The sequence below is a fragment of the Loxodonta africana genome, chromosome 6, assembly GCF_030014295.1.
Source record: "Loxodonta africana isolate mLoxAfr1 chromosome 6, mLoxAfr1.hap2, whole genome shotgun sequence".
Lineage (NCBI taxonomy): Eukaryota > Metazoa > Chordata > Mammalia > Proboscidea > Elephantidae > Loxodonta > Loxodonta africana.
Genome location: NC_087347.1, coordinates 113439182 through 113450942, shown reverse-complemented (window position 1 = coordinate 113450942; position 11761 = coordinate 113439182). Strand labels below are relative to the sequence as shown.

At 47.1% G+C, this 11761-nt stretch overlaps 1 protein-coding gene across 1 annotated transcript; it reads right to left on the bottom strand.

Annotated features, from left to right (window-relative positions):
* Positions 1-1700: 1700 nt before the first annotated feature.
* Positions 1701-6148, bottom strand: CXCR4 (C-X-C motif chemokine receptor 4). The gene is made up of 2 exons (XM_003405856.4): positions 6016-6148; positions 1701-3876 (listed from the first exon to the last, which is right to left on the bottom strand). Exons 1-2 carry the CDS (start codon positions 6028-6030, stop codon positions 2833-2835), a joined length of 1059 nt encoding a protein of 352 aa, XP_003405904.3. The 5' UTR covers positions 6031-6148; the 3' UTR covers positions 1701-2832.
* Between the last annotated feature and the right edge of the window lie 5613 nt (positions 6149-11761).

Sequence of the window (11761 nt, the reverse complement as noted above, 5' to 3'; positions counted from 1 at the left end):
TTTAATACAAACATACCCACAAAAGGAGGCTGGGAAGCCCATGGCAGGGGGAGGTGAATTGCCAAGTGACATTTTAAGAAAGCAAAAGCTTTTCAAGACAAAAATGCCCACTTTCCTTCCCCATTACAGGCTTAATGTCATAATTACTCAGATGTGATATTTATGCCATTATTGGCAGCATGCATACAATTGAAATATTTTAGCTTCCATTATACAACTGGGTCTACATTAGTGACTTTCAAGGGCCCCATTCATACGGATGAGGGGAGGGAACCATCAGCTACATCCTGCCAAGGGTGGCCAGTGGACGGGGCTTCTCCACATCCTCAAACCATGATCCAGGGAAGATTGTGGAGCAGCTCTGAACATGGCAGGGTTGGGACAGAGAATGATTGGGGGCACCCTTTTGGGGCAGGTAGAGAGCCAACACTCTTTTTTTTCCTTTGTTGAAAAAAAGATATACCACCTTTATTCCATGGGAGAATGAAGCCTCCATTAAGACTGGTGAGACCAGGAATTTTGTTTCAGCTCAGTTCCTTTTGTTGTGACTCCATGGCAGAGGGAGAGGAATCTGGGGCAACGAGGTTTCAAGCCAAGATGAGAAAGAATTCCCTCCAAGGATTTCTCCTATTGTCTCCTCAAGAATAAATATTTATAGAGAAAGTTCAAGTGAAGTCTTTTACAATGGTCAGTGCTGTAAGACTAAGCCTTTGAGAGAGTACATGTAAAACTATGCTTAAATAAGGGTGATCTAATTAGGCTTCCCAGAGAAAACCAAGAAACCTCAAGATAATTTCCTATTTGAAATCTAATTGTATTCTCAAGTGGAATGGGAATACCACTCAGAATTATCCCAGATCCATAGACTGCAGCAAAATGTACAGCCAAATTGGATTCTATTTTAAGTAATTAAGTTATTTTCCTTCATAGGATCTATAATTTGCCTTGAACAAATGCGATTTGCCTCAGAAAGATAAGGCATTGCAATTTTTCCTCCAAAATGGATTTTCTGTGTCAGAAATAATTACTAAAAGTAGTCCAAATACTGGCTTAATGATATCCTGGTGATTATCTTTGAGTGCATGCTGGGAGTGCCCTGTTTATGTTCCAAAGTGAGGTTTGTATGGTAGTGCAGTTTAGAGATTATCTTGAAATGGAGACTGGAGCTGAAATTTGCTCAAGAGCCTGGGGCTTACACAATGATAGTGCGAACAGCTATGAGTGATGTTACACAAGATTCCAAAATCTTGTGCAAAATATGGGCAACTTGGAGCTTGCTTCAGTGGACCATTCTCTAAAAGCACCAGTATTGACTTTTAGCTGCTTCACTGAACGCTTGAGGTGGTGCTAGGTGTGGCAATAGATTAAGAATAAAAGTGTCTATTTGCATAGAAGATGTTGCAAGAGGGTATTTTGGGCATAGTTAACTTTATGAAGAAAACATTCACTTTTGGCTTTATTTTCAACAACAATTCAGTTGACTTATGACCAGGTGTTCTCAGGGACAGTAGCGGGTCATGGTTATGAGCAAGGGCTGGGAGTGAGAAATGGAATCAGCTCCTGGGAAGTGTGTGGGAACCTGGCAAGTTACTTAAGTCATTGAACCTGTTTGCTTATCTGTGAAAGGGAGTAAGGTGTCTACAGGCTGAGAGGAGTAAATGAGAAAAATGTACAATGCTCGCATGGCCCAGGTTGAGGTGATGTACTTTACACAGGGGAATAGTAGTAGTAAAGTCTAAAGATTGTTATCACATACCTGTTCTTCTTTATACACATTTATCTGGCAGACAGATTATCTTTTACAGGAATGGGTACTGGCTGGACACTTCTAAACTTCCATCTGAAAGTTGTTAAGGCATCAGATTCTTAAGTCACATTAAACCAAACCAAACCCATTGGTCATCCAGTTGATTCCCACTCATAGCGACCCCATAGGACAGAGAACTGCCACATAGGGTTTCCAAGGAGTAGCTGGTGGATTCGAACTGCCGATTTTTTGGTTAACAGCTGGGCTCTTACTCACTGCTATTTGGTTTCAAATATTGGCTCTGTCACTAGCACATGACTTTGAGCACGTCACTTAGGCTTTCTGTGCCTATGTCTTCATCTATAAAATGTATATAATGATAGAACCAGAATCTATCATAGAGTTGTGATAAGGATTAACTATTACAACTAAAGTTACCTAGGTCAGGGCCTGGCATGCCATAAATATCTGTTCTGGTGATTTTTGTTTTCTGCCAGCCAGAGGAAAATCAGTAGAAATCAAAACATAACAGTAAGTAAGTTTATCAGGTACTTTTATTAACAACTTAATACAAAGACTGTACATTGTAGATTCTAAAATCAACCCACTCCTGAAAAACTGAAAAACCACCATTTATATACCACTTGAGGCTTTGGTTGTAAGTGCCATCTTCTACAGCAAAGTCACATAGTGTAACCAAACAATTTTAGAACAGGGGAAAAAAAAAGTTCCACTGGAATGGCCAGATTATTTATGCACAAACAGCTGAGGACCTTTTCTAGCTTAACGTGATTCACTATACACTCTGGAATGTTCAGTTCTCTTTTCTACAGCCCTACACAACCAGACACAAAGCAACTAAGAACTTGGCCACAGGTCCTGCCTAGACGCTTATCAACATGAAACGAAAAAATATTTATATAAATAAATCAATTAAACCTCACAACAACTAAAAAACACAAGACAAAACCCAACAGTCAATAAAAACTGTACAGTATCGGTCAGTCTTTTATATCTGAAAAATGCGTAACTTAAAAAAAAAATGTTCTTTACGGTATTAAAAAAAAGTCTGTGAAAAATCAGTGTTAGCTGGAATGAAAACTTGACGATTCAGACTCAGTTGAAACAGAAGAATGTCCAGCTCGCTTTCCTTTCGAGAGGATCTTCAGGCTGGACCCTCTGCTCACAGAGGTCAGCGCGTGCTGGGCAGAGGTTTTAAACTTGGCCCCAAGGAAGGCATAGAGGATGGGGTTCAGGCAACAGTGGAAAAAGGCGAGGGCCTCGGTGATGGAAATCCACTTGTGCACCATGTTCTCAAATTCACAGCCTTGCTTGATGATTTCCAGAAGAATGAAGGCATCGATGCTGATCCCAACATAGTAGGGCAGCCAGCAGGCAAAGAAAGCCAGGATGAGAATGACGGTGGTCTTGAGGGCCTTGCGCTTCTGGTGGCCCTTGGAGTGCGACAGCTTGGAGATGATAATACAATAGCAGGACAGGATGACGATCCCTGGCAGGATGAGGCCAACCATGATGTGCTGAAATTGGAACACGACCATCCACAAGTCACTGGGGTAGAAACGGTCACAGATGTATTTCTCCTCTGATTCAGTGACGTTAGCGAAGATGAAATCCGGGATAGTCAGCAGGAGGGCGGGTATCCAGACGCCAACATAAACCACCTTTTCAGCCAACAGCTTCCTTGGCTTCTGACTGTTGGTGGCGTGGACGATGGCTAGGTACCGGTCCAGGCTGATGAACGCCAGGATGAGGACGCTGCTGTAGAGGTTGACCGTGTAAATGACGTGGACTGCCTGGCACAGGAACTTCCCAAAGTACCAGCCTGCCACGGCATCAACGGCCCAGAAAGGAAGTGTAAGGACAAAGAGGAGGTCCGCCACTGACAGGTGCAGCCTGTACTTGTCCGTCATGCTTCTCAGTTTCTTCTGGTAACCCATGACCAGGATGACCAATCCATTGCCCACTATGCCAGTCAAGAAAATGATGGAGTAGATGGTAGGCAGAAAGAATCGGTTGAAATGGGCATTTTCTTCCCGGAAGCAGGGTTCCTTTATGGAGTCGTAGTCACCTGAGCCCACCTCCTCCGTCTCATTGTCCATAGTGAAAAACTGCAAAAGAGGCAAGGGAAAGGCCATTTAACTTCCAAGTTCACCAGGCAAGTTAGAAAAATGTTTCTGGGATTAAAAAAAAAAACAGTTTATAAAACCCAACTCAGCCCAGCCTCCTTCAGGAAATTCTGCTCCCACTGAAGTACTCGGTAAGGGCACACTAGCAGCATGATAGAAGCTTACGGTCCCCCGCCCACGTTCCCCTAGTCACTCATCACATGCTTCTTTAGTAGAACCAATTAGAAAATTCTTTGTTTAGAACAAAAGGGCGTGAGATTCTGAGGTTTCAAAGCTGTATCTTTGCTTACTCTTCTGCCCTGCCCACTACAGGGAAGAAAAAAAAAAACACACACGCGCACACAACAAAGAGGCCACTCCCAGGCGGCGTGAGGGTGGGGGCAGAATCTGTTCTGCGGAGCTGGGATTAACGTTCTACACGAAGATTCTCCGAAGAGAGAAAAGAGGCGGGAGGAGTACTCTGAATTCTCCTAAGTAAGGCACGAAAAACTCAGAATTATTCTAAAGCAAGATACAATTTCCCTCAGGCTTACCTAAATATACAAACCATTCTGCAGTTCAAGCAACATGTGGTGGGGAAGGAGAATGCCGCCTTAAAGCAACCGGAGTGCTGGGGTACTGGGCGTGGGCGTCAGTAGGGAGTAAATCGGTACCCCACCCCTATAGGGTCGCTATGAGTCAGAGTTGACTCGACGGCAACGGGTTTGGTTTTTTTTTGGGTACTCTTCCCCAGCCTCGGAGACGTGCGTCTCCTTTGCTATACTTGTGTTTGCCACTTGGCGCATTTGGGACGTTAAGGAGGCGCGGCATTTCCCTGGGTGGGGAAGGTCACGGGGTTCGGGCCCGTGGTCCTCGACCCAAGTTTCATTTCCTTACTCTCCCAGGTCCCTTCCCACCCCGCCACCAGTCCAGCTAACGGGGTCGGAGGTCGGCAGCTGAAAAGCACCAGGCGGTGGGCGCGCGGGGGGCCAAGTTGTCCAGCTCCGGGCCGCCTCCGCCGCCCACCACACGCAGGCCCACCGCGGGCGGGCAGCAGTTCCAGGGGTTCCGAACGCTGCACAGCGGACTTAAGTCTTGCAGGGTGCTGGGGAGCGATTGGGCAGCTCCGCCCTGAGCGACTTTGAATTGCGCGCCGCGGGAGGAGATGAAGAGCCTCACTAGCCAGGGGGTTTCAAAGGCTCCAGGAAACCACCGACGGTTAAACGGCGCAGTTGAGCTCCCAGGGAGTGAAACGGTCTCTGCGCTTGCACCTGCCAATCTGCGCGGGGGAGGACCGGGCAAATCCAGGTGACCTCCCAATCCTGCCCCCTCGTCCCCCCGCCTCTCCTGCCGCGCACACCTCCAGCCGCTGCTACGCGATACGTGTTTATACCCCTTGGACCTCGGCAAGACGTCAAACTCCCGTGCCATGGGGCCCACACTGCGGCCGGGGGGAGGGGGCAAGGGGTGCGCTCCGGTTGTCCAGGTCTCCCCTCCAACCCCAAGGCGCGCGGGCTGCTCTGGGCCACTTAACAACTGTTGGCCCCACTCAGGCAAGCGACGCGGTGGGTTCGCTCGCCTTTTCCACCCCTTGCCACTATGCCCGAGGACTGGCACACCTCCGCAGACCACGCAGTTTAGCAAACACGCGTCCAACGTCCAGAGCGCTTTCCAGGCGCCTTTGCCCAAAGTTAAGGCGGAGGGGCAGAGTCTCCCTGTGAGAACTGAGCTCCTCCTCTAATTTCAGATAACGTAACTCGCTCCAAGAAATACCCCTTCCCCGGGAAGAGACCTTCCATCTGAGTCTCGGAGGGAGCGTGCATGCCTTCTCTGCACTCGTGCACAGAATGTTCCTATGTTTGCAAACAGCGTGCAACTCCGGTGCGCGCGCGGGACTCAGGGGGGAGACACATGCAATCACCCGAACTGCCGTTCAAATCTTTCCTTCTCTATTTACAGAGAAAAAGATTCCAACCCTACCCTCCTGTGCAGCCATACGCATGAAAACTCTTTTCCATGTCCCCCTCTACCAAGAACGGGCATCTCCAGTGTTCGGATCGCTTCTGCCCGCTCGGAGAAGGGCTGCGTTCTAAGTTTATGCATTTGTACGTTTAAGAAAAAGCAGGTTGAAAGTGGACTTACATTGATCTCGCCCATGCTAACCGCTCGCTCTTCAAGCCGCGGTGGCTACCAGAGAACCCAAATCCTCGAGTTGACTTTGCTACCTGCTGCCTTAGCCAACAAACTGAAGTTTCTGGCCAAAGCTGGACTTTTATACAGGCTCCGCGGGCTGCGCGTGCGTCATGCGGGCGGGCGGGTGGGCGGGGCAGGGAGAGGGAAGGCGGAGAGGAGGGAGAGGGAAGGCGGAGAGGAGGGAGAGGGGCAGACGCGAGGGAGGGGCGGAGGGGTGGGCGCCGAGGCTCCTTTGGAGGAGTAGACCTGGGAAGTCTCCAAGCGGGTGCCGCTCCGCTGGTCTCTGGTCGAGGCTCCCAGGCTGGAAGAGCAGTCCAGAGGAGTCCTCGAATTTGGGAAAGCGGGATGCGCCTGGAGGGAGGTGGGAAGCGCGGACCAGGGATGCGTCCCTGCGTGGTGCATCCATCCTTAATCCCCAGGTGGAATTCCAGACCTGGGAATTATACACATGGAGACATTGAGGCCCAGAGAGGGGAAGACTTGCCCGAGTAACCCAACCAGTAGGTGGCAGTGCTGAAAGTGGGGCCAGAGCCTATGACTCCGTGTCACGCTCTTTTTATCAGATTGCGCCCTTTGAGAAGGTAAATTAAGATCCTTTCTTCGGAACGCAACTGTATATGACCTACGTGCACATTCACAGTAAAAGCACCAAGGTCAGGTGTAGACGATCAGGAAATACTTTCAGAAGAAGGTAGGATTTGGCATCATCCTGAAGATAGAGAAAAGGTGATGGAGAGATAGATTTGTATTCTTGGCAGGAATGCCAGTGTTGTGTGCCCTCCAGTCCATTCCGACGCATAGTGACCCTGTAAAACTGCTCCACAGGGTTTCTTAGCCAGGGTCGCTATGAGTCGGAATCGACTTGAAGTCAACGGGTTTGGGTTTGGCTTTGCTAATCTTTAAGGGAATAGGTTGCCAGATCTTTTCTCCCGCTGCTGGTAGTTTGGGACCTCCAATCTTTCAGTCAGCAGCGGAGTGCTTAACCATCGCGCCACTAGGGCTCTTTAGGAATGTCAGTAGTGGCAACCAGTTCATGAATAGTACTTAAAAAAAAATACAAAAGTGTGCTTTGATATAAGAGATATTTAGTGAATAGTATTTTTGTAACAGGTCACGAGGTAATTTCACATCATCGCTCATTCATTTTCACAACCGTGTGGGATGGTGTTACCATAACACAGATGAATTTATCCAACATATTTACTGAAGGCCGACTGCGTGCCAGGCATTATTGTGGGCGGTGGGGATGGATACAGAGAACTGGAACACAAGGCGTGCGCCCTGAGGAAACGGGCCGGAAGGGATGAAATGTCAGGGATGGCCCAGGATTCCAAGCCGGTCTTGAACCCAGACCTTGAGACCTCACATGTGGCGTCTCCCACAACTCTTGGAGGAGGACGAGCGTTGGCACGGGTGATAAATACAGAGCTGGACTGGGAGGTGGGGGCAGCGGGGGAGGCTTGGGTGTTTAAACGGTTTGCATTGGGCGACCAGACCGTGCTTTCCAGCCTCCCGCCACTTCCCGCCGGCGCCTGGCCTGGGTGGGGCCGGCGAGCGAGTGGGAGGCGGGGCCGGGAAACCGAGCGACCGCAGGCAGAGCGACCGCAGGCGTGGTAGCCGGCGGGGCCAAGGTGCGAGCGTCTGCCCAGGGGAGCTGTGGCTGCGCCGCGACGCAGACCGTATGCGCCCCCTAGCCCCTGGACGGCCCAAAGAGAGGATTTGCCCAGACTTGTCCCTAACCCACCAGCGCCCCCAAAAAAACCGCGCCTCTTTTTTCTGGTCTCCTCCAGGGTAGTCAGTGAAGCTCTTCTTCATCTACTCTGCTCTTTCACCGGTAATACAGGAAAGCTGATATTGGGGTCAGGAGGTGAAACTATCAGAGGCTGCCAATTAAAAAAACAAGCAAAAAACATTACAGTGGAGTGGATTCCAACTCATAGCGACCCTATAGGGCGAGGTAGAACTGCCCCATAGAGCTCCCAAGGAGTGCCTGGTGGATTCGATGCCGACCTTTTGGTTAGCAGCCATAGTGCTTAAGCACCAGGCCACCGGGGTTTTCCTGTCAATTTCGGACGCAATCACTAGATAAACTCAGTCATAATAAGCAAAAGCATTCACTATGTAGAAAAAAAAAAAAAAAACTTTTTCAAAGCACTTTTATTTTTATTAAATCATTACAACTTCAGGACCTTCAGATTTTCATAAACTAGCTTGGGCAGGCATCCTACCTTTGAAGAAGTAGAATTTCAGACAGGTTACAGGACTCGCTTTAATAAGGAAGCTTGGTAGTGGCCAAATCAGCATGTCCCGACCCTGAATGTTCCTGCATTTTACTTCAAAACTTCTTTTTCACGGTGGCTAAACCTGAAAGTTGAAATCTTTCAACCCTTCCCAAAAAGGGAGAGAGGGCAAATCGGGTAAAATGGGTTGCTCAATCAATATTTGTTGATTGTTTGCAGACAAAAGGAAGCTCCTTGGTTTATCTGAGGACCCCTGTTAGATCCTTTTAGGTGTATCTGCCAAGAGGAAGGGAGATAAGGAAAAAGAAGGACGAAATGCTATTTTGTGACTATCAAATTAGGCAAAAAACTTTTCAAAGATAGTATTCAGTTTCAGGACTTGATAAAGCCAGTTTTCCTTGCATGACTGGTGGGAATGCAGATCGGCATAGCCTCTCTGGAGAGCAGTTTGGCTGTATGTAGCAGGAACCTTAGAACAGTGAGTCCGCCTATGGAAATAGGATTAATGCCACCAGTGTGTTCACAGGAGCGTTCTCTATCATGGTGAAATGTTTGAACAACCATAAATGTCCCCTGCTGGTGGAATAGCTGGGATGATTTTGGTATATCTACATGTGGAATTCCATGTGGCCATTTACAACTGGTGTTTGTGAAAAAATTTTAATGACGTGGGAAAATGCTTATGAATGTTAAGTGTGAAAAGCAGGACTCAAGAAGTATGTGTGTATATATGTGTGAGCTCAGTTATGTTAAAGCATGCATTAGGAAAAGATTGGAAGGAAAACCAAAACGTTTGTAGGGATTTTCATTGGGTGCAGAATTATGGCTGGCTTTTACTTTCTTACTTTACTTCCTTCCTTTCTGGCATTGTTCTATGCTTACATGATACATTTTCATATCCAAGAAAGAATTACAAATATTATGTTATAAAGAAAACAGCTTCCCTTCCACCTTTCCACTTCCTAACCTATCCAGTGGATATGTTGACTTTCCCCATAATAACCTCCCCCCCTCCTTTTTTTTTTTTTTTTTTTTCAGTTTTTAGTTCCCTTTTCCAAGGACTGGTTTTCACTTATTTTCCCCTGGGCCAATCCTACCTAAATTTCTACTCTCAGCTACTCCGTGGTTTTCTTAAAAAAAAAATTCAAATGTTTACTGAGTCTTGCTGTGTGCAATTGAGCTCGTGGTAATCTCAACAACTCTGCAAGGCGGCCACCATCACGTGTATTCCACAGATACGGAAACTGAGGCCCAGAGACGGTGAGGAGCTGTCCGTAATCACACAATGAGGATCTACACCCAGTCTGTCTGGCTCCAAAGTCCAGGCTTGCTTACACTATCACAATGTCCCTCTTTCTTTGACTGCAGCAACTCACCCTCTGAAAGCTCCTTCTTCTGAAAGGTCATTTGGCATTTACTTACCTATTGCTCTGAGTGGCACCTCATGTGATGTTATTTAACTTTTAAAAGAGTGTATGTCTTTATTCCTCTCCCCCAAATATTCTAGGTCCCTTAAAGTGAATGCCCAGATATTCTTTATCCATCTAGCCCTCTGCTGAACAAATAGCGGGCTCCACAGTCATCTACTGAACCTTTAATTAGAGAATTAATGACTTTCCTCTGTGGCTCTGGCAACAGAGCCAGGCTTAGGGCCTGTCAAGGCTTTGGCAGGGTCCCCAAGTTCTCAGGTTGGCTTTAGCCCAGGAAATAGCTAGCTTTGGCCGGGGCTGGAGAGGATGCTCGCAAATTTAGGGACTCAGTGGCAAGCATGCTGCCACCTCCTGTTGCTCACTCTGCAGCTAGTTGATTTGTGTGTGAGTGTGTGTGTGTGTGTGTGTGACAGAAGGCTGTCCTCTGTTCCAAAACAGGCTGGAAGTCAGCCGGGGAGAAGGCTTCGGGGCAGTCCTCCTCCTGATGGTGGCTGGCAGGAAGCAGTGGCATTAAAGGGCCTTCACAATGCACCAGGTCTTGCTGTCCCCCCTCCAGCCCCTCCCCTGTTTCTTAAAAGAAAAATGGCCACTTTTGTTTCTGAAAGAGAGTGAAAGAAAAAAAAAAAAAAAGGACAAACTTCCTTGATGGTAATGGGGATACTCAAAGGGACAAAGTTAATGTTTTCCCAAGTGATGAAGAAAAAAAGGCTATTTCCGAAGGGACACGTAATTCTAGCAGAGGGTTACAAATGTCAAAGAGACAGTGCTATCAAATGTCAACAATTTCCAAGCTGGTGTTAGGTGAGAGAAATGGTCTTCCCAGCCCACCACACCCCAGCCCAAACTTCCTTTCTTAACTCCTTTTGTTTCCAATATTTGCAGGCAAAAAAATGACTTGGGAAATAAACTAAGGCATTTCCCTTACAGCTCTGTATCAGCTTAGGAAAATTACCAGTTTTCTGGGTACCATTTTTACCCTAAATTTAAGTCATATCTTGAATTTCTGAAAAGTCTGTCAATTAAAATTAGGTCACTAGTGATTCCTAGCAAAGCTTTGTAGCAGTTAAGAGCAGTCAACAAAATTTCCTACACAAAGAGAAAAATTAGACTGGTAAACAAACGAAGCCAAATGAGAGCCACCCTGAAGTCGTTTTAACAGAGCAGTCACTTAATTTACAATGCAATGATCATTACTTGACTAATCCCTCTGCCAGGAGGATGGATTGCCCTACAAGTTCCTGTGCTCCTGTGGCAGGTGCGTTGTGGCTTTGTGGGTATGGAGAAGAGCAACACACAGACTCAGTGCTGTTGCCTCGAAAATTAATGGTGTCAAGCTGGGAAGGAGGGCATGACTTTAGGAAATAATTGAGTGAGCAAACCCTGTTCTCCACGGAAAAGGCTTGTCATTGTTTTCCTTAAACCAGTAATTTACTGGCGGTGACCTGAGACAGCTATATAACAAGAGGAAGTGCTTGGACAGTCGGCTCCCTAAAGAAACTGCTTCCCATGGTAGAGCCACCGTGCTCCCAGAAACGTGGTGATCTGATGCCCAAACAGATGGGCTTTCGGATCTTGCTGAGATCATTCTACCAAGAGTTTTATATTAGCAGATTGCAAGGTGGGAAGTATTTGTGTCTGTATGTGATGGGAGTGGGGGGCTGGCGGGGTGGGGGGGTCCATTCTATGTGCTTGCATGAGTAGTTTTCTAAATCCAAAGCCAGTTGGACCTATTGTAGGTCTAAATAACAAACTCTAAAAACCTGCAGATGTTGTAATTGAGTGAGGCAATAGGGAGTGGTGGGAACTGTGGGGAACAGAGAGTGCATACCCTGTCTAAAGAGGGCAGTCACTACACTCGATTGCTCTATGGGAGAATTTTGGCCTGTTCTTCCAATTAAAAAAAAAAAAAAAAAAAACTTTTATTTATTTATTTATATTTTTTTGGTGAAAATACACAAAGCGAAGCCTGCTCCCATTCCACATCACTGGATATAATGATCAGCGACATTGGTTACATTCTTCACA